Source organism: Pseudophryne corroboree, chromosome 1 (assembly GCF_028390025.1).
Source record: "Pseudophryne corroboree isolate aPseCor3 chromosome 1, aPseCor3.hap2, whole genome shotgun sequence".
Classification (NCBI taxonomy): Eukaryota; Metazoa; Chordata; class Amphibia; order Anura; family Myobatrachidae; genus Pseudophryne; species Pseudophryne corroboree.
Genome location: NC_086444.1, coordinates 574105926 through 574132080, shown reverse-complemented (window position 1 = coordinate 574132080; position 26155 = coordinate 574105926). Strand labels below are relative to the sequence as shown.

The 26155-nt window shown below is 46.9% G+C and overlaps 1 protein-coding gene across 2 annotated transcripts in view; it reads right to left on the bottom strand.

Annotated features, from left to right (window-relative positions):
• The window catches only part of RIGI (RNA sensor RIG-I), a 289257-nt gene that overhangs the window by 28159 nt on the left and 234943 nt on the right, over nucleotides 1-26155 (bottom strand). For both annotated transcript variants that reach the window (XM_063914195.1, XM_063914196.1), the window contains exons 17-19: nucleotides 19845-20015; nucleotides 18701-18852; nucleotides 17552-17698 (exon numbers count right to left, since the gene is read on the bottom strand). In XM_063914195.1, the coding sequence (XP_063770265.1) occupies nucleotides 17552-17698; nucleotides 18701-18852; nucleotides 19845-20015 (470 nt within the window). The remainder of the gene's footprint in view (nucleotides 1-17551; nucleotides 17699-18700; nucleotides 18853-19844; nucleotides 20016-26155) is intronic.

Sequence of the window (26155 nt, the reverse complement as noted above, 5' to 3'; positions counted from 1 at the left end):
AATGAAGCACTGAGCGGGCGCCCAGCATCCTCTACGGACCACGAGAAAAGGATTTACCGGTAGGTAACCAAAATCCTATTTTCTCTAACGTCCTAGAGGATGCTGGGGTCCACATTAGTACCATGGGGATGTACCAAAGCTCCCAGAACGGGAGGGAGAGCGCGGAGGCTCCTGCAGAACAGATAGACCAAACTTCAGGTCCTCAGAGGCCAAAGTATCGAACTTGTAGAACTTTGCAAATGTGTTCGACTCAAACTAAGTTGCTGCTCGGCAAAGTTGTAATGCCACAACACCCCGGGCAATAGCCCAGGAAGACCCCACCTCACGAGTAGAGTGGGCCTTAACAGATGTAGAACATGGCAATCCCGCCGTAGAATACGCATGCTGGATAGTGAACCTGATCCAGTGAGAGATCGTCTGCTTAGAAGCAGGACACCCCATTTTCTTGGGATCATACAGGACAAACAGCGAGTCCGATTTTCTGTGACGAGCAGTCCTCCTCACATAGATTTTTAGAGCCCTTACAACATCTAAGGACTTTGATGAAATTTAGGAGTCAGTCACAATTGGCACCACAATAGGTTGGTTGATATGAAATGCCGACACAACCTTCGGAAGAAACTGATGACGTGTCCGAAGCTCAGCACTATCTTCATGGAAGATCAAGTATGGGCATTTACATGACAAAGCCCCCAACTCCGACACACTTCTAGCAGAAGCTAAGGCCAACAAAGTGACAGCCTTCCACGTGAGAAACTTGACCTTAACCCCCTGTAGAGGCTCAAACCAGTCCGACTGGAGGAACTGCAACACCACGTTAAGATCCCAGGGCGCCGTAGGCGTCACAAAGGGAGGTTGGATGTGCAGAACTCCCTTCAAAAAAGTCTGAACCGCAGGGAGGGCAGCCAACTGTTTCTGGAAGAAAATGGATAGGGACGAAATTTGGACCTTTAAGGATCCCAACCTCAAGCCCATATCCACACCTGCTTGCAGGAAGAGGAGAAAACGTCCCAGTTGAAACTCCACCGTTAGGAAACTTCTTGGACTCACACCAAGATATATATTTTTTCCAAATATGATGGTAATGTTTAGACGTAGCTCCTTTCCTAGCCTGTATCTGGGTAGGAATAACCTTGTTCGGAATGCCCTTCTGAGCTAGTATCTGGCGTTAAACCTCCATGCCGTCAAACGCAGCCGCGGTAAATCTTGATAGGCGAACGGATCCTGCTGCAGCAGGTCCTCCCGAAGAGGAAGAGGCCTCGGTTCTTCTAGCAGTAGATCCAGAAGATCCGCGTATCAAGACCTTCTTGGCCAGTCTGGAGCAATGAGGATCGCTTGAACCCTTGTTCTCCTTATGAACTTTAGCACTCTTGGAATGAGTGGGAGTGGTGGTAACACGTACACCGACTGGAAAATCCACGGAGTCACCAGGGCGTCCACCGCCACTGCTTGCGGGTCCCTCGACCTGGAACAATATCACCAAAGCTTCTTGTTGAGACGAGAGGCCATCATGTCGATTTGAGGTACACCCCAAAGATCTGTTACCTCCGTGAACATCTCCGGATGGAGTCCCCACTCTCCTGGATGGAGATCGTTTCTGCTGAGGAAGTCCGCTTCCAAGTTGTCTTCTCCCGGAATGAAGATTGCTGACAGTGCCAACGCGTGTTTTTCTGCACAGATGATGATTTTTGTTATCTCTGACATTGCAGCTCTGCTCTTCGTTCCGCCCTGTCGGTTGATGTAAGCCACTGTCGTTACATTGTCCGACTGCACTTGAATGGCCCGTTTTCTCAGAAGATGGGCCGCTTGGAGAAGACTCTTAGTTCTAAACATAGAAACATAGAAACATAGAATTTGTCGGCAGATAAGAACCACTTGGCCCATCTAGTCTGCCCCTTTTTTTTTTTTTTTTTTTTTATTATTTTTTATCACTAACCTTATTTGATCCTTATTTCTTTGTAAGGATATCCTTATGTCTATCCCATGCATGTTTAAATTGCTCTACTGTCTTAGCCTCTACCACCTCTGATGTGAGGCTATTCCACTTGTCCACTACCCTTTCTGTGAAATAATTTTTCCGCAAATTTCCCCTGAAACTCCCCCCCTCCAGTCTCAGTGCATGTCCTCGTGTCCTATTGCTTCTCTTCATTTGGAGAATGTTTCCCTCCTGGACTTTGTTAAAACCCTTCATATATTTGAAAGTTTCTATCATGTCCCCCCTTTCCCTTCTCTGCTCCAAACTATACATATTGAGATTTCTTAGTCTTTCTGGGTATGTTTTGTGATGTAGGCCATGCACCATTTTAGTTGCCCTCCTTTGTACAGTTTCTAATGTATTAATATCCTTTTGAAGATATGGCCTCCAGAACTAAATACAGTATTCTAGATGAGGCCGTACCAATGACCTATACAGTGGCATTATTACTTCTTTCTTTCTGCTGCTGATTCCTCTCCCAGTGCAGCCAAGCATCTGACTAGCCTTCCTCATTGCCTTGTTACATTGCTTACCTGCTTTTAAGTCATCTGAAATAGTGACTCCTAGATCCCTTTCCTCCTCAGTAGTTTCCAGTATAGTGCCATTAATACTGTATTTAGCTTTAGGATTTTTGAGACCCAAGTGCATGATTTTGCATTTTTTGGCATTAAACTGTAATTGCCAGACTCTTGACCATTCCTCTAGTCTACCTAGATCCTCAATCATTTGTTTTACCCCACCTGGTGTGTCTACCCTGTTGCATACCTTTGTGTCATCTGCAAAAAGGCATACTTTCCCTTTAATGCCATTTGCAATGTCACCAATAAAGATATTAAAAAGCACTGGTCCAAGTACAGATCCCTGGGGTACTCCACTGGTAACATTTCCCTCCTGTGAATGCACTCCATTTACCACAACTCTCTGTTTTCTATCCTTCAACCAAGATCTTATCCATTCAATAATCCTAATATCCAATCCCAAACTTTCAAGTTTATTTAGCAGTCTGCGATGTGGAACTGTGTCAAAAGCCTTACTAAAGTCTAGATAAGCTATATCCATGGCTCCACCTTTATCCATCACTTTAGTCACACAATCAAAAAAGTCAATAAGATTTGTTTGACATGATCTCCCCCCAGTGAATCCATGCTGTTTGGGATCCAGTAAATTGCCGGATTTGAGATAATCTACAACTCTTTCTTTTAAGAGTGTTTCCATCAATTTCCCTACTACTGATGTAAGACTCACTGGTCTGTAGTTGTTTGCCTCTTCCTTGCTTCCACTTTTGTGCAGTGGGACTACGTTTGCTCTTTTCCAGTCCCCTGGAATTTCTCCTGTAGCTAATGACTGGTTGAATAATTCTGTCAATGGTGCTACCAGCACCTCTTTAAGTTCTTTTAGTATCCTTGGATGTATCCCATCTGGCCCCATAGATTTGTCCACTTTCAGCTTTGAGAGTTCTGTTAGGACCTTCTCCTCTGTAAATGTACTTGTTTCATTTTCCTGAATATCCCTGCAACTTAACTGTGGCCCCTTCCCCTCTCTTTCAGTAGTAAATACTGAGCAAAAATAATCATTAAGATGATCTGCTATTAAATTGTCTCCTTCAACAAGACTCCCAGTGTCCTTCTTTAGTTTTATAATTCCGCCTTTTGTTTTTCTCTTTTCGCTTATATACCTAAAAAAAGTTTTGCCTCCTTTACCCACTGACTGGGCCATTTTCTCCTCAGCTTGTGCCTTTGCATATCTGATTACCTTCTTTGTCTCCTTCTGTCTAACAAGATATATCTTTTTGTCTTCATTATTTTGTGTCTGCTTATATTTCCTAAAAGCCATCTTTTTTGCTCTCACAATATTTGCTACTTCTTTTGCAAACCACACTGGCTTCCTTTTCCTTGTGTTTTTCCTAACAGTTTTGATACAAAGGTCTGTTGCCTTCAATATTGCACATTTGAATGTTTCCCACCTCTCCTGCACTGTTTCCAAGTTCCTCCACTCTGCCAAAGAATCACTTACACATTTTCCCATCCCTACAAAATCAGCCTTCCTAAAATCCAACACCTTTGTTTTTGTATGGGACAAGTCAGTCTCTGTCTTAATGCTGAACCATACTGCTTGATGATCACTGGATCCCAGGTTTTCACCCACTTTTAAGTCCGATAATCTGTCTCCATTTGTAAGTATTAAGTCTAATATTGCGTCTTTCCGAGTGGGCTCCCTCACCAATTGGTGGAGGGATGCTCCCTGAAGGGAATTTAAAATGTTCCTACTTCTAGTGGAACTAGCAACAGACACCTCCCAGTTTACATCAGGAAGATTAAAGTCTCCCATGATTATTACCTCTCCTTTTAATGCCATTTTAGTTATGTCCTGCAATAGGTTCTTGTCAAGTTCCTCTTCCTGACCTGGTGGCCTGTATATCACGCCAATACGAATAATCAACTTTTCCCCTGTTTCTATGGTCACCCAAAGGGCCTTAGTTTTTTCTTCAATACTTTGTATTAATGTAGTATTTATGGCATTTTTTACATACATTGCTACCCCTCCTCCGATTTTTCCAATTTTGTCCTTCCTAAATAAAGTATATCCCGGTATAGCTATGTCCCAGTCATGATTTTCATTGTACCATGACTCTGTAATTGCCACAATGTCTAGATCATCCCTTGTCATTATTGCAGTTAGTTCTGGGATTTTATTTCCTAAACTCCTAGCATTTGCACACATAGCTTTTAGAGTTTTGTTTGTGCTTTTTCTGTTCCTAGCTATGTTCTTCTCTCTGCCTATTTTTATTTGGTTTTGATCTGAATTATCTTCTGTTGCTGTGGATATGCTTCCTATTCCCTTTGCCTGCAGAAACAATACCTCTGTGTTGGGGGAGCAGATTTCTTTACTCCTATTTGGTTCACTGCCCCCCTTTGTTAGTTTAAATAGTTCTTGATGAAGCATCCAAACTGTTCTGTTAGTATTCTCGTTCCCCTTGAAGATGGGTGCAGGCCGTCACTTTTGTATAAGCTCCTATCTTGCCAGATGGTGTGACTATGGCCTATAAATCCAAATCTCTCCTCATTGCACCATGTCCTTAGCCAAACATTGAAGTTTCTGATGCAATGAGTTCTGTCTTCCCCTCTGTGTACTGGCAATACTTCTGAAAAAGATACAGTGGTTGCCACCTGCTTCAGAGCAGTCCCTAACTTCCTAAATTCATCTTTTACAGCCATGAGTTCAGCATTTGCCAGGTCATTTGTCCCTAGGTGGACAATGACATCCACCTCCCCATCTTTTCTTGCTGCCTTCACAATTCTTAGCATGCGCTCTTTATCCCTTGGAGCTGTGGCTCCAGGTAAGCACCTTACTTGTTTCTCTACTTCATTTGCATTTCCCAGATGTATTCCTCTAATAATGGAATCTCCCAAGAGAAGTGCAGTCCTTTTTGGAGATTCAATTTTCCTGTTCCATTTCCTGTTCCTATAGTTGGTAGATGTCCCCATATCCTCCTGTTCTGTAGTGCCTCTATTAGTTGTATCTTCCAGCCCTGCAAGAGTAGCATACGAGTTTTGCAGTGTCACCGCTTGCGGGAGGTGTCTGTGTCCCTCTGGAAATCTCTGCCCTTGAGAGCCCACAGTAGTCCAAGCAGAATGTCTTCTGGTGGCTCTCTGAGGCAGTGGAGGTTTCAAAGACACAGACATCCTACAAATCTCAGCATGCAGTTTTGCTATCTCCTCCTTCAGCAGAGAAAATTGCTCACAGATTGGACAGCAGCTGAGTCTCCACGCTGCCTCTTTCCAAACAAATGCTTTACATCCATTGCACTGCACAAGGCCAAACATTGTATCAGATGTGAATGGTATTGCAAATTTGTGTATTACTTGGTGTATTTTAAAACTCACCTGTTGCTGTATTCTAACTCACCTGCTGCTGTTTCAAACTCACTTAATAAGCCAAGCCTCACTTTATAATGCACGCCTCTCACAGAATGTTTATCGGCAGGCCGGCTTCCAGACTTGACCACCTTCCTTGGAAGGTCTCCACTTGAGTGACTGCACCCCAGCCCCGAAGACTTGCATCTGTGGTTAGACGGATCCAGTCCTGAATCCCGAACCTGCAGCCCTCCAGAAGGTGAGGTAGTTGCAACCACCAGAGGAGTGAAATCCTGGCCTTTGGTGACAGACGTATCCTCTGGTGCATATGTAGATGGGATCCCGACCACTTGTCCAGAAGATCCAGTTGGAAGGAACGAGCATGAAACCTCCTGTACTGTAGAGCCTCGTAAGAAGCCACCATCTTTCTCAGAAGGTGAATGTACTGATGAACCAACACCCAGGCTGGCTTCAGGACATCCCTGACCATTATTTGTATCACCAACGGTTTTTTCTTCTGGAAGAAACACCCTCTGCACTTCCGTGTCGAGGATCATTCCCAGAAAGGACAACCTCCTGGTTGGTTCCAAATTTGATTTTGGAAGATTCAGGATCCAACCGTGTTCCCCGAGCAGGTAGGTCGTGAGAAGGATGGACTGTAACAGCTTCTCCTTGGACGGTGCCTTTATCAGCAGATCGTCCAGATATGGAATTATGTTCACCCCCTGCCTGCGGAGAACCATCATTTCCGCCATCACCTTGGTGAATACCCTCGGTGCTGTGGAGAGGCCAAATAGCAGAGCCTGGAACTGATAGTGACAGTCCAACAGTTCGAATCGGAGATAAGCCTGCTGCGGCGGCCAAATTGGAATGTGGAGGTACGCCTTGATATCCAGGGATACCAGGAATTCCCCCTCTTCCAGACCTGATATCACCGCCCTTAGAGACTCCATTTTGAACTTGAGCTCCTTCAGAAAGTGATTTAGCGATTTTAGGTTCAGAATGGGCCTGACCGAACCATCCGGTTTCGGTACCACGAAAAGGTTCGAATAGTAACCTTTGTTTTGCATATGAGGAGGGACCGGTACAATAACCTGTGCCTTCACCAACTTCTGGATGGCTGGCAAGCCTGATTTGAAGAATCGGTGAGGAGGGAGATCTTGAAATTCCAGCCTGTACCCCTAGGACACGATATCTTGCACCCAGGGATCCAGGCCGGATGACAGCCAGACATGACAGAAATGCCTGAGTCTCGCTCCCACCGGCCCCACCTCCGGGGCGTGCAGTCCACCGTCATGCGGAGAACTTCGGTGTACCTGAAGCAGGCTTCTGTTCCTGGAAACCCGCAGCAGCAGGTTTCTTGGATTTGGGCCGACATCCCCTAAAGAAGGTGTTGGACGGTCTAGCCTTTCGTGAGTTGGCAGCCCGGAAGGGCTGTGATGCAGTTGAAGAAAAGGGTTTCTTTGTAGCAGGTGCAGCTGAGGGAAGAAAAGGTGACTTACCCGTTGTAGCCGCGGTGATCCACGCATCTAACGCTTCCCCAAAGAGAGCCTGACCTGTGTAGGGTAGGGTCTCCACGCGTCTCCTGGATTCCGCATCGGCAGATCACTGTCGCAGCCACAGTCCACGACGAGCTGAGACAGACATGGAATAAATTCCTGCAGCCATGGAGCCCAGGTCTTTCATGGATTCTACCAGAAATCCTGCCGAATCCTGAATGTCACGCAAAAACAATACAACATCAGATTTATCCATAGTATCCAAATCTTTACTATAGCTTTGGCAATCCAAGCACTGGCAATAGTGGGACGTAACATAGCCCCTGAAGCCGTGTACATGGATTTGAGCGTATTATCAATTTTATGATCAGCCGGCTCTTTCAAGGCGGTGGATCCTGGAACAGGTAAAGCCACCTTTTTTAAGAGTCTGGATACAGACGCGTCAACAATGGGTGGGTTTTCCCATTTTTTCCTATCCTCCAGAGGGAAAGGAAACGCCACCTGGACCCTTTTAGGGATCTGGAATTTTTTCTCAGGGTTCTCCCAAGCTGTTTCAAAAATAGCATTTCATTCTTTTAACGCAGTGAAGGTTAGCGAGGCTTTCTTATTTTCAGTGAAGAAAGCCTCCTCAACCTGCTCGGGTGTTGTATCAGCAATATTCAACACATCCCTAATGGCCTCTATCATCAACTGCACCCCTTTTACAAGAGATGCTGCCCCCCTCAATACATCCCCATCACCGGCCTCAGTGTCAGAATCGGTATCCGTGTCATCTTGCATAATCTGGGCAAGAGCACGTTTTTGGGAATATACAGTGGGGGGCCCTGAGGTAACAGAACTGGGTCAGACTGCCATAGAGTTCTGTAAAGCCTGAGTTGCAGACTCATTCTGTGCAACCCTAGTAGAAATCTGAGAAATCATAGATTTGATAGAGGATTACCACTCAGGCTCCCTTGCTGGTATCTGTGCTAAAACAGTGCAATCCTGATTATATGAAATGGGATCATCCTAAGAGGACATATCCTCTGCAACATATGACAGAGTCCCTGGACATAGCTTAATGGAGATCACAGACACTCCACACACACACACACACAGGGGAGGACAGAGTTTCACCCCCAAGAATGGCAAGAGAGAGACAGAGATTGGAGCCAACCCACACACAGCGCTTTTTAGGTAAAGAGAGACCCCCCAACCAGTGCTGACTGTGCACCTTAATAGGTTACACAGCCTGTATACAGCCTCCACCCCCCCCCCCCCCCTTTTACAACCCCCTGGTACCGTGAGAGATAGCTGGAGTTGTTCTGGAGGGATTTGCTCTTCACTGACAGCGCTGTGCCGGCAGGAAAATGGCACCGAACGCTGCTACGTCCGCTCTGAGGAGAAGCTCCGCCCTTAAAATAGCGCTGTCTTCCCGCTCTTCAGAAGATTATACTAGCCTGAGGAATTATGCTGGCAGCGATCCAGGGACCCTGACAGGCTGTAAGGACAGTGTAGGGTATAGGCGCTAGCCCAGGGCACCCCTCACAGCGCCGCACTATGTACCGCTGAGCCCCGGAGCGCAGTTAGTACTGCGCTCCATACCCTGTTGCCGCCATCTTCACTCACTCACCACCAATCTACTGGCTCTGTAAGGGGGTGGTGGCATGCTGCTGGGTTGAGCGATCCCCTGTGGCGGGGAACGATCGATCCCCTCAGCAGTCAGCGGAGATAGTGGCACAGACCCCGCAGGGCGGACACCCCCCCTTAGTCCCACGAGGCAATAATAAACTCTAAAAAAAAACTGTTTCTAAAGAAGCTTGGGAGAGCTCCCCTAGCTGTGACCGGCTCCTCCGGGCACATTTTCTAAACGGAGTCTGGTAGAAGGGCATAGAGGGAGGAGCCAGCCCACACTCTCAAACTCTTAAAGTGCCAATGGCTCCTGGTGGACCCGTCTATACCCCATGGTACTAATGTGGACCCCAGCATCCTCTAGGACATAAGCGAAAAGACAATTATACTTTTCAGGGCTTGCACATGTATTTTACAAGTGGTTCCATATAAGTGGCCAAGAGAAACCTTATTTGAAAATGCATGTAACCATAGGGATCATTGGAGTCTATCTACTAAGGCGTGGAGAGACATTATGCACCAATCAGCTCCTAACTGCCATGTTACAGGATGTGTTTGGAAAAAATAAGAATTTACTTACCGATAATTCTATTTCTCGGAGTCCGTAGTGGATGCTGGGGTTCCTGAAAGGACCATGGGGAATAGCGGCTCCGCAGGAGACAGGGCACAAAAAGTAAAGCTTTTCCAGATCAGGTGGTGTGCACTGGCTCCTCCCCCTATGACCCTCCTCCAGACTCCAGTTAGGTACTGTGCCCGGACGAGCGTACACAATAAGGGAGGATTTTGAATCCCGGGTAAGACTCATACCAGCCACACCAATCACACCGTACAACTTGTGATCTAAACCCAGTTAACAGTATGATAACAGAAGAGCCTCTGAAAGATGGCTCCCTAAACAATAACCCGAATTAGTTAACAATAACTATGTACAAGTATTGCAGATAATCCGCACTTGGGATGGGCGCCCAGCATCCACTACGGACTCCGAGAAATAGAATTATCGGTAAGTAAATTCTTATTTTCTCTATCGTCCTAGTGGATGCTGGGGTTCCTGAAAGGACCATGGGGATTATACCAAAGCTCCCAAACGGGCGGGAGAGTGCGGATGACTCTGCAGCACCGAATGAGAGAACTCCAGGTCCTCCTTTGCCAGGGTATCAAATTTGTAGAATTTTACAAACGTGTTCTCCCCTGACCACGTAGCTGCTCGGCAGAGTTGTAATGCCGAGACCCCTCGGGCAGCCGCCCAAGATGAGCCCACCTTCCTTGTGGAATGGGCCTTAACAGATTTAGGCTGTGGCAGGCCTGCCACAGAATGTGCAAGTTGAATTGTGTTACAAATCCAACGAGCAATCGACTGCTTAGAAGCAGGCGCACCCAACTTGTTGGGTGCATACAGTATAAACAGCGAGTCAGATTTTCTGACTCCAGCCGTCCTTGAAATGTATATTTTTAAAGCTCTGACAACGTCCAACAACTTGGAGTCCTCCAAGTCGCTTGTAGCCGCAGGCACTACAATAGGCTGGTTCAGGTGAAACGCTGATACCACCTTAGGGAGAAAATGCGGACGCGTCCGCAGCTCTGCCCTATCCGAATGGAAAATTAAATAAGGGCTTTTATAAGATAAAGCCGCCAGTTCAGATACTCTCCTGGCGGACGCCAGGGCCAGTAACATAGTCACTTTCCATGTGAGATATTTCAAATCCACATTTTTTAGTGGTTCAAACCAATGGGATTTGAGGAAATCTAAAACTACATTTAGATCCCACGGTGCCACCGGAGGCACCACAGGAGGCTGTATATGCAGTACTCCTTTGACAAAAGTCTGGACCTCAGGAACTGAGGCCAATTCTTTTTGGAAGAATATTGACAGGGACGAAATTTGAACCTTAATAGATCCCAATTTGAGACCCATAGACAATCCTGATTGCAGGAAATGTAGGAAACGACCCAGTTGAAATTCCTCCGTCGGAGCACTCCGATCCTCGCACCACGCAACATATTTCCGCCAAATGCGGTGATAATGCTTCGCGGTGACTTCCTTTCTTGCCTTAATCAAGGTAGGAATGACTTCTTCTGGAATGCCTTTTCCTTTTAGGATCTGGCGTTCAACCGCCATGCCGTCAAACGCAGCCGCGGTAAGTCTTGGAATAGACACGGTCCCTGCTGAAGCAGGTCCTGTCTTAGAGGTAGAGGCCACGGATCGTCCGTGACCATCTCTTGAAGTTCCGGGTACCAAGACCTTCTTGGCCAATCCGGAGCCACTAGTATCGTTCTTACTCCGCTTTGCCGTATGATTCTCAATACCTTTGGTATGAGAGGCAGAGGAGGAAACACATACACCGACTGGTACACCCAAGGTGTTACCAGCGCGTCCACAGCTATTGCCTGCGGATCTCTTGACCTGGCGCAATACCTGTCCAGTTTTTTTGTTGAGGCGAGACGCCATCATGTCCACCATTGGTCTTTCCCAACGGTTTATTAGCATGTGGAAAACTTCTGGATGAAGTCCCCACTCTCCCGGGTGAAGATCGTGTCTGCTGAGGAAGTCTGCTTCCCAGTTGTCCACTCCCGGGATGAACACTGCTGACAGTGCTATCACGTGATTCTCCGCCCAGCGAAGGATCCTGGCAGCTTCTGCCATTGCACTCCTGCTTCTTGTGCCGCCCTGTCTGTTTACATGGGCGACTGCCGTGATGTTGTCCGACTGGATCAACACCGGTCTTCCTTGAAGCAGAGGTTCCGCCTGGCTTAGAGCATTGTAGATTGCTCTTAGTTCCAGAATGTTTATGTGAAGAGACTTTTCCAGGCTCGACCACACTCCCTGGAAGTTTCTTCCTTGTGTGACTGCTCCCCAGCCTCTCAGGCTGGCGTCCGTGGTCACCAGGATCCAATCCTGTATGCCGAATCTGCGGCCCTCCAATAGATGAGCCCTCTGCAACCACCACAGAAGAGATACCCTTGTCCTTGGAGACAGGGTTATCCGCAGGTGCATCTGAAGATGCGTGCATTGATGTACAGACACCTTTCCTGGTTTTAGGAGATTCCTGACCAGGTCGGATAACTCCTTGGCTTTTTCCTCGGGAAGAAAAACCTTTTTCTGAACCGTGTCCAGAATCATCCCTAGGAACAGCAGACGAGTTGTCGGCATTAATTTGGATTTTGGAATATTCAGAATCCATCCGTGCTGCTTTAGCACCTCTTGAGATATTGCTAATCCCATCTCTAGCTGTTCTCTGGACCTTGCCCTTATTAGGAGATCGTCCAAGTATGGGATAATTAATACGCCTTTTCTTCGAAGAAGAATCATCATCTCGGCCATTACCTTTGTAAAGACCCGAGGTGCCGTGGACAAACCAAACGGCAGCGTCTGAAACTGATAGTGACAGTTTTGTACAACGAACCTGAGGTACCCCTGGTGTGAGGGGTAAATTGGAACGTGGAGATACGCATCCTTGATGTCCAAGGATACCATAAAGTCCCCTTCTTCCAGGTTCGCTATCACTGCTCTGAGTGACTCCATCTTGAACTTGAACTTCTTTATGTACAGGTTCAAGGACTTCAGATTTAGAATAGGCCTTACCGAGCCATCCGGCTTCGGTACCACAAATAGAGTGGAATAATACCCCTTCCCTTGTTGTAGAAGAGGTACCTTGACTATCACCTGCTGAGAGTACAGCTTGTGAATGGCTTCCAAAACCGTCTCCCTTTCGGAAGGGGACGTTGGTAAAGCAGACTTCAGGAAACGGCGAGGTGGATCTGTCTCTAATTCCAACCTGTACCCCTGAGATATTATCTGCAGGATCCAGGGATCTACCTGCGAGTGAGCCCACTGCGCGCTGTAATTTTTGAGACGACCTCCCACCATCCCCGAGTCCGCTTGAGAAGCCCCAGCGTCATGCTGAGGCTTTTGTGGAAGCCGGGGAGGGCTTCTGTTCCTGGGAAGGAGCTGCCTGTTGCTGTTTCTTCCCTCGACCTCTGCCTCGTGGCAGATATGAATAGCCCTTTGCTCTCTTATTTTTAAAGGAACGAAAGGGCTGCGGTTGAAAAGTCGGTGCCTTTTTCTGTTGGGGAGTGACTTGAGGTAGAAAGGTGGATTTCCCGGCTGTAGCCGTGGCCACCAAATCTGATAGACCGACTCCAAATAACTCCTCCCCTTTATACGGCAAAACTTCCATATGCCGTTTTGAATCCGCATCGCCTGTCCACTGTCGCGTCCATAAAGCTCTTCTGGCCGAAATGGACATAGCACTTACCCGTGATGCCAGTGTGCAGATATCCCTCTGTGCATCACGCATATAAAGAAATGCATCCTTTATTTGTTCTAACGACAGTAAAATATTGTCCCTGTCCAGGGTATCAATATTTTCAATCAGGGACTCTGACCAAACTACCCCAGCACTGCACATCCAGGCAGTCGCTATAGCTGGTCGTAGTATAACACCTGCATGTGTGTATATACTTTTTTGGATATTTTCCATCCTCCTATCTGATGGATCTTTAAGTGCGGCCGTCTCAGGAGAAGGTAACGCCACTTGTTTTGATAAGCGTGTTAGCGCCTTGTCCACCCTAGGAGGTGTTTCCCAGCGCTCCCTAACCTCTGGCGGGAAAGGGTATAATGCCAATAATTTCTTTGAAATTATCAGCTTTTTATCAGGGGCAACCCACGCTTCATCACACACGTCATTTAATTCTTCTGATTCAGGAAAAACTATAGGTAGTTTTTTCACACCCCACATAATACCCTGTTTAGTGGTACCTGTAGTATCAGCTAAATGTAACGCCTCCTTCATTGCCAAAATCATATAACGTGTGGCCCTACTGGAAAATACGGTTGATTCGTCACCACTGGAATCAGTGCCTGTGTCTGGGTCTGTGTCGACCGACTGAGGCAAAGGGCGTTTTACAGCCCCTGACGGTGTTTGAGGCGCCTGGACAGGCACTAATTGATTGTCCGGCCGCCTCATGTCGTCAAACGACTGCTTCAGCGTGTTGACACTATCCCGTAATTCCATAAATAAAGGCATCCATTCTGGTGTCGACCCCCTAGGAGGTGACATCCCCATATTTGGCAATTGCTCCGCCTCCACACCAATATCGTCCTCATACATGTCGACACACACGTACCGACACACAGCAGACACACAGGGAATGCTCTAAACGAAGACAGGACCCACTAGCCCTTTGGGGAGACAGAGGGAGAGTCTGCCAGCACACACCAAAAAGCGCTATATATGACAGGGATAGCCTTATAATAAGTGCTCCCTTATAGCTGCTTTATATATATCAAGATATTGCCATTAAATTTGCCCCCCCTCTCTGTTTTACCCTGTTTCTGTAGTGCAGTGCAGGGGAGAGACCTGGGAGCCGTCCTGACCAGCGGAGCTGTGAGAGGAAATGGCGCCGTGTGCTGAGGAGATAGGCCCCGCCCCTTTTTCGGCGGGCTCGTCTCCCGCTATTTTGTGAATACAGGCAGGGGTTAAATATCTCCATATAGCCTCTGGGGGCTATATGTGAGGTATTTTTAGCCTTTATATAGGTTTACATTTGCCTCCCAGGGCGCCCCCCCCCCAGCGCCCTGCACCCTCAGTGACTGCGTGTGAAGTGTGCTGAGAGGAAAATGGCGCACAGCTGCAGTGCTGTGCGCTACCTTTAGAAGACTGCAGGAGTCTTCAGCCGCCGATTCTGGACCTCTTCTTACTTCAGCATCTGCAAGGGGGCCGGCGGCGCGGCTCCGGTGACCATCCAGGCTGTACCTGTGATCGTCCCTCTGGAGCTGATGTCCAGTAGCCAAGAAGCCAATCCATCCTGCACGCAGGTGAGTTCACTTCTTCTCCCCTCTGTCCCTCGTTGCAGTGATCCTGTTGCCAGCAGGAATCACTGTAAAATAAAAAACCTAAGCTAAACTTTCTCTAAGCAGCTCTTTATGAGAGCCACCTAGAATTGCACCCTTCTCGGCCGGGCACAAAAATCTAACTGGAGTCTGGAGGAGGGTCATAGGGGGAGGAGCCAGTGCACACCACCTGATCTGGAAAAGCTTTACTTTTTGTGCCCTGTCTCCTGCGGAGCCGCTATTCCCCATGGTCCTTTCAGGAACCCCAGCATCCACTAGGACGATAGAGAAAATAGCAGTTGGCAGTTGTTTGGCTGGTGCATGATCTACTTCCACTTGATCTCTCTCCAAGTCTTAGTACATAAACCCCAGTGTATTATATAACCAATGCAGGGAAATTACACTGGTGAACCCATTTGAATGTATATATCTTATAATTATTTCCCCCCCCCAAGAATATAACTGCTACATAATGGGGGTAAAGTGCAATCAGGGAGATTGCTGGACTCTTCAAGGAGTCAGGGAGATTGTCAGGGAGACTCCCTGAAATAGTAGCAATCAGGGAGTGTTGGCAAGTATGTGCATAGGATTTAGCCCAGGCTGGTTCTGCCAAAGGCATCTGTGCCTTATTGTCCACAGAGTAACTTGGAATGGTATTTTAAGCAGATATAATTAAAAAAAAAAAAAAAAAAAAGGAAAAAATTCTGAAGTCCTTCCGGTCTTAAACGTGGCACTACGCTCTTTTTCAGACAGGGCAGAAAACAGCAGGCCTGTCTCGTGTATGCACTGGGCCTTATTCAGGTTTGTTAGCAGCTGGGCAAATCCATGTACACTGCAGGGGAGGCAGATATAACGTGCAGAGAGAGTTAGATTTGGGTGGGGTGTGTTCAAACTGAAATCTAAATTACAGTGTAAAAATAAAGCAGCCAGTATTTACCCTGCACAGAAACAATATAACCCACCCAAATCTAACTCTCTCAGCACGTTATATCTGCCCCCCCCCCTGCAGTGCACATGGTTTTGCCCAATTACTAACTCTTTTAGTTTGCTAACAAACCTTATTAACCCCCATAGTGCAAAGATTTTTTGTTGCTACTGAGCCTGAGTCCAGAGTGTGTACATACAGTCACAATTACCATTTCAGAAGCATGCAAGGAGAAGTGTATAGTGGGCGGGGACATGGAGGTATCTTAGCGCTTGCATGGAGATGATCTGTCTTATGCCTGTGAGAGGTTAGTGGACATGTCTGTGTAAGTTGTTGCTTACGCAGGCACTCACATATGAGACTGTACTCGGAGGCTGGCCCGGCTCATACAAGTAATACAGTGAAATAGAACTGACATCTGTCTCACCGGACTCGAGACCTGCTCATTATGCCCCTGCTGTGCAGCAAGCAACTACTTAAAAGTTACAAGTCTCAGCAACCCCTGTTATCCGGGACCAGACTATAATATAGGGAGGCCTTTTGCAGCTCTTGTGAGATCAGCTGCAATGGATGGTAGAAGAAGAGTCCTGCCAGGAGAAGGAATAGGTAGGCTAACCATATTATCCCCTTTTACCTGGGACACTCAAGAATTACACAAGTTCTGTGGCGGCTTAAAACCAGGTGAAATGCAGCCTTGTAGTCAGCCAGCCACAGAACCTGTGTCAGCCTAGAATAGGGTCCAGCAAAATGCTTAGATCTAGAAAGGGCAAACAGAAAACAGTACAGCTGTGATTGGTCTGCTGTATTGTAATAAGGGCACTCCCTCCCTCTATTCATCCTCTCTCCCATTTCCCCCTATTCTTTATTCCTCCGCTCTCAAATCTCCCCCCGCTTCTTTTCTCCCTTTCTCTTCCTCTCCCATTTCCCACTATTACGTCTCTCTCTGTTCCTCCTCTCTCTCTAATTTCCCCCCTATTCCTCCTCTTGTCTTCTCCAATTCAGCCCCTTCCTCTCATCTCCTCCTACTCTATCTCTGGTCTCCACCCCTTAATCTCCTCCTATTCCTTCTCTCTCTCTCACCCCCTCCTATTCTCTCATCTCCTAGTCTATAGGTTCCGTCTCCCCTTATTCCTCCTCTCTCTCCCCCATTTCCCCCTATTCTTCTGTTCTGTATCCCCCCCCCCCCCCCGATGGGATTCACAACTGTGTGGTGGTGGGATGGCTTGCCTATTTTGTCAGTCGCGGTACAGATACATCCATGCTCTCATCTAAGCTGCACTATATAGTGGATCCATTGCTATACATTAAAAAGCTATATATATTTTAAACAAAGGCAGCTAAATCCTCTCCTCAAAGCCTTAACCAAACTGACTGCTAAACAGCCTGGGCTGGAATGCAATATAACAAGCTCATGAGGAATGGGCCCTGCGGCAGTGATAACAAAGCCACAAGACTCTGCTGCGCAAATCATTTCAATGAACAAGCTTTAGACCCACAGAGGAGCATCTTTCTAGTTAAATAATATTATAAAAAGGTTCCTAAGACCTTAACACAATTATTTTATTGTATTGCTTTTATTACATTATAAACTAATGAAGTTACACAGGGGTAGATGTACTAAGCACAAGCAGTGAAAAGAGTGGAGAAGTGAACCAGTGGAATAATTGCCCATGGCAACCATGAATCAGCTGCTAGTTTTATAGAATGTACTTGATAAATGTTACTTCAAAGCTGGTAGGTTGCCATAGGCAACTTCTCCACTACTTCATACAGTACATACAAGTGTAACCTTCCAGGCAATGCATACTGTTTATTAAACATCCATGCCTTCTTGTCTGAAACACTGTCACTTACCTGTATTATTCTTATGTCCTCTGTGTTGCATGCAAAAGTTTTGCATCTACCACAAAGCAGTTTTTTGTTTTCCTCTGTAAGTTCCCGGCCTTTGTATTGTTTTGTAATGTCACGGAGCCTCTTCTCGTTTCTTTGTAATTGAAGATTCTTTCAGAAAGAAAAGTTATATTAAGATTGAAAAGAATATATTTAGAAATGTCGATTTCTGCAAGCAGTCCTTATTGTAGCTGCCATATAGCCTTACTGTCTGTGTCTCTCCAGCCTCATCCCTTCATGTTCTCTACAACCTGTTGTCCTCCCACCATGTCTCTCCACAGCTTCTTGCCACCCTGTGTCTCTCCATGGCCTTATGTCCTCCCCTGTCTCTTTCTTCTCTATCCTTCCAACTTTCTCTGTGTAATCTGTCACACCACCACCACCATCATCATCATCAGATCAGTTACTTAGGAGATCAGAAAGAAAATTATAGACATGGTAAAGGCTATAAGACCATGTCCAAGCAGCTTGATGTTCCTGTAACTGCAAATATTGGCACTCATTCATATCCCGAAGGATCTGTGGCGCATGCCGCAAAGTACTGATGCCGGTACTGTGCGCCGGACCTGTACTGCACATGTGCAGCGTGGGTCTGCAACGGTAGACGCAGGACAGCATCAGATAGTCAAGTTACTGGCTTGTGTAGCAAATGCTGCGGGTGGCTTGCCGATGGTGTGGGAGATGATCCGATACTGCATCCTAGCACGCAGTTCAGATCATTAATGTGTGCAGGAGGCGTGGCGCCCCCTGCTGCATTACCATAAGTCCCCTCTCGTCATTGCCCTGATGCGTGCAGCGACTATTCGTGTCTGCTGTGTGTAGTCGCACCCACAATCGCACAATGCATTCTCTACGAATTGCAGGTGCGACTATTCGCAGCAAAGCAGTCGCGGGTGCTAATAGTCGTAACCAAGGTGAGGTTGGAGTCTAGCAGGAGGAGCAGGAGGCTCCCATGGGAGTGTCTAACTGCCGTTTCCCTAGTAGACTGGGTTTCAATTAATGAGCAATTCCACAGAAAATACAGTGTAGGGTGCAATATCCTAAAATGACTCTTTACGTACAAAACTATGTTATATTATATAAAATCCGTTTCGGCATAGCCAGTCTAGTTACCCATTGTAGAAAATCATCGGTGTGCTCTTTCTGTAACTGAGCAACAGCTTCATCCATCAACTGCTCACGTAACAAGTTGTATCTCTCCTTCTCTGCCTGCTCCTTCTTACTTGTGATAAGATAGCACTTGCTGTCCTTTGCTCTTCCTCGACCTGTGTCAGATAAAAAAACAACAACTCTAAAGGCCCCATATTTTTTATTCATTCCTGTTAAGGGGAAGCCTGCATTTTACCACAGTAACCACACACTAGTTGCTTTCATCTTTAGCATGCACTAAATAGAGAGGGACAAAGATTGATAGGATTCTCACAGGCAACCTGAGACATACAGCAATCTATGGGGCAGATGTACTAAGCCTTGGAGCCTAATAAAGTGGAGAGAGATAAAGTTCCAGCCAACCAGCTCCTGAAATTATTCAAACAAAGCCTGTAATATGGCAGATAGTAGTTGATTGGCTGGTATTTTATCTCTCTCTCCACAGATTACTACATCTTGCCCTATGTGTCTTAAGACACTGGCCCTCATCTGTCACTGACCACAATAGTCAACTTCTGTCGTTTTGCAAGCTGTTTTTGAAAAATGACAGTAGTGGATTGGTTGATTCTTTAACTGTCTCCAAGGTTTGATACATCGCCCCCATATTCTTCACACAGGTAAGGCCCTGGTTGAAATTTAACCCATGACCCCCAGTCAGGGCCGGACTGCCCATCTGGCACTTCTGGCATATGCCAGAAAGGCCGATGGTGTTGTGGGCCACAGAGAGCCGGGAAGGTCACGCGCAGAGCAGCCACCGGCTCCCTGGTTTGGCCGCACCCTCCACCCGAAGCGTGCGTCTCCAAGGAAATGGGGGCATGCCTGACTCGCAGGAAACCCCCGTACCATGCCCCCCACGCCGATGACGTGCGTTCAGATGTCAGGGTGGAATTGTGGCTCCAGTCCGTCCCTGACCCCAGTGCAGGGAGGCAGCAGTGCTACCCACAGTAACACCATGTGATTTTTGTCAGCGTACTGTAGAACCCTCTTGCACACTTAGGTGCATCCCTACTTTTCAGCAGAATTCTTTGACATGCACAAGTGAAGCTTAACTGCACAATGCCCACATTTTAATTCCATCTGTATGCATTTCAGCATGTATTATTCTTACCTCTGACTTGGATCATCTTGGTGACATTTCCAACGTACTCATAAAGGAGAACAAGATTACATGCAGGTATATCTATGCCTTCATCAGCCACAGATGTAGCGATCAGCAATTTACTCTCACCAGAGTTTTTAAATGTTTCCAGAGCTCCCTTCTGACTTTGAAAGGTCATCCCTAAAACAGAAAGACAGAAAATCACCTAATAAGTCTACATGTACAGTATATACTATTAACAATCAAACCCTTTTCCTAGTGAGTTAGGTTTAATTAATTCCTGTACTGTACAGAAGAACATGTTGTAAAAAGGACTGCAAGAGATCATCTCTTATTTGCAATCAGCGTCAGTGGAAAAAAAATGAAGTAACATAACAAAAGTTAAACATTTTGAACAAACACTCATGTTATGAACTTGTGAACCGGAACACGGTTTCAGAAAAAAAATGTTTTTAATGGGGGAGATACACAGGTATTTTCTTATTATTAATTTTTGTTGCATGTGTAAAGACTGAGATTCTGTGTAAAGTGCTAGTTAGAAAACGGGTATGGCCCTCATTCCGAGTTGTTCGCTCGCTAGCTGCTTTTAGCAGCATTGCACACGCTAGGCCGCCGCCCTCTGGGAGTGTATCTTAGCTTAGTAGAATTGCGAACGAAAGATTAGCAGAATTGCTACTAAAAATTTTCATGCAGTTTCTGAGTAGCTCCAGATCTACTCCTAGATTGCGATCACCTCAGTCCGTTTAGTTCCTGGTTTGACATCACAAACACGTCCTGCGTTTGGCCAGCCACTCCCCCGTTTCTCCAGCCACTCCTGCGTTTTTCCCTGGCACGCCTGCATTTTTTTAGCACACTCCCGGAAAACGCTCACTTACCTCCCAGAAACGCCCCTTTCCTGTCAATCACTCACCGATCAGCAGTGCGACTGAAAAGCGCCGCACGAACACCAGCAAATCTACTAAGTTTTGTGTTAAATAACTTAGCGCATGCGTGCTGCGTACCATGCGCATTTTCCACCTAATCGCTGCGTTGCGAAAAACGGCACTGAGCGAACAACTCGGAATGACCACCTATGTTTTGGAGATTTGCTAATAGTTTGTAAACTATTAATAGTTTGTAAACTAACTAATTCATTATTTTATTATTATCCTTTATTTATATGGCTCCACAAGGGTTCCGCAGCGCCCAATTACAGAGTACATAAACAAATAATCAAACAGGAAAACAGCAACTTACAGTTGATGACAGTATAGGACAAGTACAGGGTAAATAAACATAGCTACATCAGCAGATGACACTGGAATAAGTATCAGGTGGCAGAAAACTGCTGGATTTGGTGCAGTTGAAGACTATTAAAGTAAGAAAAACGCTAAGCACATGAGGGAAGAGGGCCCTGCTCGTGAGAGCTTACATTCTAAAGGGGAGGGGTAGACAGACAGGGGTGACACAGATGGGGTACACAGAGAGCGTAGAACAGAGGGTTAGGATGAGATTTGGCTGGGTTTGGTGAAGAAGTGGGTTTTGAGAGCCCGTTTGAAGTTTTGCAGAGAGGTGGAGAGTCTGAGGGGGAGAGGTAGGAAATTCCAGAGAAGTGGTGCAGCACGTGAAAAATCTTGGAGGTAGGAGTGGGAGGAAGTAATCCGTAGGCAGGAGAGTCGGCGTGCATTAGCAGAGCAAAGAAGACGGGCGGGAGTGTAAAGGGAGATAAGGTCAGAGATGTAGATGGGAGAGGAGTGGGTGAGGGCTTTGTAAGCGAGTGTGAGAAGCTTGAAATGGATTCTGAAAGGGAAGGGGAGCCAGTGAAGGTCTAGTAAGAGAGGAGAGGTGGACGTAGTGCGTTTGGTGAGGAAGATGAGCCGGGCAGCAGCATTGAGGATAGATTGGAGTGGAGAGAGGTATTTGTCAGGAATGCCAGTCAGGAGGAGATTACAGTAGTCCAGTCTGGAGATGACCGGTGAGTGGATAAGAGTCTTAGTAGCATCCTGGGTCAGAAAGGGTCTGATCCTGGAAATATTTTTTAGATGAAAACGGCAGGTTTGTGAGAGGTGCTGAATGTGTGGTTTGAAGGAGAGGGAGGAGTCAAGGATTACTCCAAGACAGCGCACTTGGGGGCTAGAGGAGATAGTAGCGTCATCAATAGATAATGAGATTGTAGGAGGTGAGGTTATGCGGGAGGGAGGGAAGATGATCAGCCTGGTCTTAGACATGTTAAGTTTAAGAAAGCGCTGGAACATCCAGGAAGAGGTAGCAGAGAGACAGTTGGAGATACGAGTGAGGAGAGCAGGGGAGAGGTCTGGAGAGGAAAGATAGATTTTAGTGTCATCAGCATAGAGATGATATTGGAAACCAAAAGAACTAATGAGCTTACCTAGTGAGGACATATATGGGTATATGCAATTGCGGTCGAATTCCCGAAAATGTCGAAAAACGGGACATTTTCGCCCCCCAAAATAAATCGACAATGCAATTCAGTACTTTTCGCCAAAAAAACGGCCATTCCAAATTCGACTTTTGGAAATTCGACATTTGTCAAATTCGACATTTCTGCAATGGTACAAATGCGGCATTTCGACAAAAGTATATTCAATTGAAGATTGTAAATTCGACAACAGTGCTTTTAGACAGTAAATTTGTCATTTTCAATCCGCCACACTTTGCTGGCGGAATGTAATAAAATGTTATAAAAACATGTTTTTTTGTGTGTTTTTTTTATTGGTAATAGCATATCTATTTATATTAGAAGGGATTAGGTACTTGGTTTGTCTATTTAGGAGGCACAAGTATTATTTATATATTTTTATATATATATATATATATATATATATATATATATATATATGTGTATATATATATATATATATATATTATTATTATTATTATTATTTGATTTTTTTTAATGGAATGGGGTAAAAATCAGAAGAAAAAAAATGCGTGGGATCCCCCCTCCTAAGCATAACCAGCCTCGGGCTCTTTGAGCCGGTCCTGGTTGCCAAAATACGGGTGGGAAAATGACAGGGGATCCCCCGTATTTTAACAACCAGCACCGGGCTCTGCGCCTGGTCCTGGTGCAAAAAATACGGGGGACAAAAAGAGTAGGGGTCCCCCGTATTTTTTGTACCAGCACCGGGCTCCACTAGCTGGACAGATAATGTCACAGCCGGGGGTCACTTTTATACAGCGCCTTGCGGCCGTGGCATTAAATGCCCAACTAGTCACCCCTGGCCGGGGTACCCTGGAGGAGTGGGGACCCCTTCAATCAAGGGGTCCCCCCCCAGCCACCCAAGGGCCAGGGGTGAAGCCCGAGGCTGTCCCCCTCCATCCATGGGCTGCGGATGGGGGGCTGATAGCCATGTGTAAAAATGAAAGAATATTGTTTTTTTGCAGAAGAACTACAAGTCCCAGCAAGCCTCCCCCGCAAGCCGGTACTTGGAGAACCACAAGTACCAGAATGCGGGGGGAAACTGGCCCGCTGGTACCTGTAGTTCTACTGCAAAAAAAATACCCAAATAAAAACAGGACACAGACACTGTGAAAGTATAACTTTATTACATACATGCCGACACACATACTTACCTATGCTGACACGCCGACTCTGGCCATGTCTCCAATGTCGACGTCCGGGGTACCTGAAAATAAAATTATACTCACCTGATCCAGTGTCCAGTTCTTTTATTGTAATCCACGTACTTGGCAAAACAAAAAAACGCATTTGCCCGAACCAGACGGACTGAAAGGGGTCCCATGTTTACACATGGGACCCCTTTCCCTGAATGCAGAGACCCCCCGTGACTCCTGTCACAGAAGGTCCCTTCAGTCAATCAGGAAGCGCCACTTCGTGGCACTCTCCTGATTGGCTTTGCGCTTCTGAGCTGGCAAACAGCGCATCGCACAGCTCCCTCCATTAGTTTCAATGGTGGGAACTTTGCGGTCAGCGGTGGGGTTACCCGTGGTCAGCCGCTGACCGCGGGTGACCTCACCGCTGACCGCAAAGTTCCCACCATTGAAGATAATGGAGGGGGCTGTGCGATGCGCGTCTGACAGCTCCGACGCGCATACAGCCAATCAGGAGAGTGCCACGACGTGGCACTTCCTGATTGGCTGAAGGGACCTTCTGTGACAGGAGTCACGGGGGGTCTCTGCATTCGGGGAAAGGGATCCCATGTGTAAACATGGGACCCCTTTCAGTCCGTCTGGTTCGGGTAAATGCGTTTTCTCTGACGTCCTAAGTGGATGCTGGGGACTCCGTCAGGACCATGGGGATAGCGGCTCCGCAGGAGACAGGGCACAAAAGTAAAAGCTTTAGGATCAGGTGGTGTGCACTGGCTCCTCCCCCTATGACCCCCCTCCAAGCCTCAGTTAGGTTTTTGTGCCCGGCCGAGAAGGGTGCAATCTGGGTGGCTCTCCTAAAGAGCTGCTTAGAGTAAAAGTTTTGTTAGGTTTTTTATTTTCAGTGAGTCCTGCTGGCAACAGGCTCACTGCAACGAGGGACTTAGGGGAGAAGAAGTGAACTCACCTGCGTGCAGGATGGATTGGCTTCTTAGGCTACTGGACACTAGCTCCAGAGGGACGATCACAGGTACAGCCTGGATGGGTCACCGGAGCCGCGCCGCCGACCCCCTTGCAGATGCTGAAGAGAGAAGAGGTCCAGAAATCGGCGGCTGAAGACTTCTCAGTCTTCATGAGGTAGCGCACAGCACTGCAGCTGTGCGCCATTGCTCTCAGCACACTTCACACCAACGGTCACTGAGGGTGCAGGGCGCTTGGGGGGGCGCCCTGGGCAGCAATGAAAGTACCTATGCTGGCTAAAAATACATCACATATAGCCCCTGGGGCTATATGGATGTATTTAACCCCTGCCAGGTTGTCAGAAAAACGGGAGAAGAAGCCCGCCGAAAAGGGGGCGGGGCCTATTCTCCTCAGCACACAGCGCCATTTTCCTACACAGCTCCGCTGCTAGGAAGGCTCCCAGGCTCTCCCCTGCACTGCACTACAGAAACAGGGTTAAAACAGAGAGGGGGGGGCACTTATTTGGCGATATTATTATATATTAAGATGCTATAAGGGAAAACACTTATATAAGGTTGTCCCTGTATAATATAGCGTTTTGGTGTGTGCTGGCAAACTCTCCCTCTGTCTCCCCAAAGGGCTAGTGGGGTCCTGTCCTCTATCAGAGCATTCCCTGTGTGTGTGCTGTGTGTCAGTACGTGTGTGTCGACATGTATGAGGACGATGGTGAGGAGGCGGAGCAATTGCCTGTAATGGTGATGTCACTCTCTAGGGAGTCGACACCGGAATGGATGGCTTATTTAGGGAATTACGTGATAATGTCAACACGCTGCAAGGTCGGTTGACGACATGAGACGGCCGGCAAACCAATTAGTACCTGTCCAGGCGTCTCAAACACCGTCAGGGGCTTTAAAACGCCCATTTACCTCAGTCGGTCGACACAGACACAGACACGGACACTGACTCCAGTGTCGACGGTGAAGAAACAAACGTATTTTCCATTTGGGCCACACGTTACATGTTAAGGGCAATGAAGGAGGTGTTAACATATTTCTGATACTACAAGTACCACAAAAGAGGGTATTATGTGGGGTGTGAAAAAAACTACCTGTAGTTTTTCCTGAATCAGATAAATTAAATGAAGTGTGTGATGATGCGTGGGTTTCCCCCGATAGAAAATTATTGGCGTTATACCCTTTCCCGCCAGAAGTTAGGGCGCGTTGGGAAACACCCCTTAGGGTGGATAAGGCGCTCACACGCTTATCAAAACAAGTGGCGTTACCGTCTCCAGATACGGCCGCCCTCAAGGAGCCAGCTGATAGGAGGCTGGAAAGTATCCTAAAAAGTATATACACACATACTGGTGTTATACTGCGACCAGCGATCGCCTCAGCCTGGATGTGCAGCGCTGGGGTGGCTTGGTCGGATTCCCTGACTGAAAATATTGATACCCTTGACAGGGACAGTATTTTATTGACTATAGAGCATTTAAAGGATGCATTTCTATATATGCGAGATGCACAGAGGGATATTTGCACTCTGGCATCAAGAGTAAGTGCGATGTCCATATCTGCCAGAAGATGTTTATGGACACGACAGTGGTCAGGTGATGCAGATTCCAAACGGCACATGGAAGTATTGCCGTATAAAGGGGAGGAGTTATTTGGGGTCGGTCCATCGGAACTGGTGGCCACGGCAAGCTGGAAAATCCACCTTTTTTTACCCCAAGTCACATCTCAGCAGAAAAAGACACCGTCTTTTCAGCCTCAGTCCTTTCGTCCCCATAAGGGCAAGCAGGCAAAAGGCCAGTCATA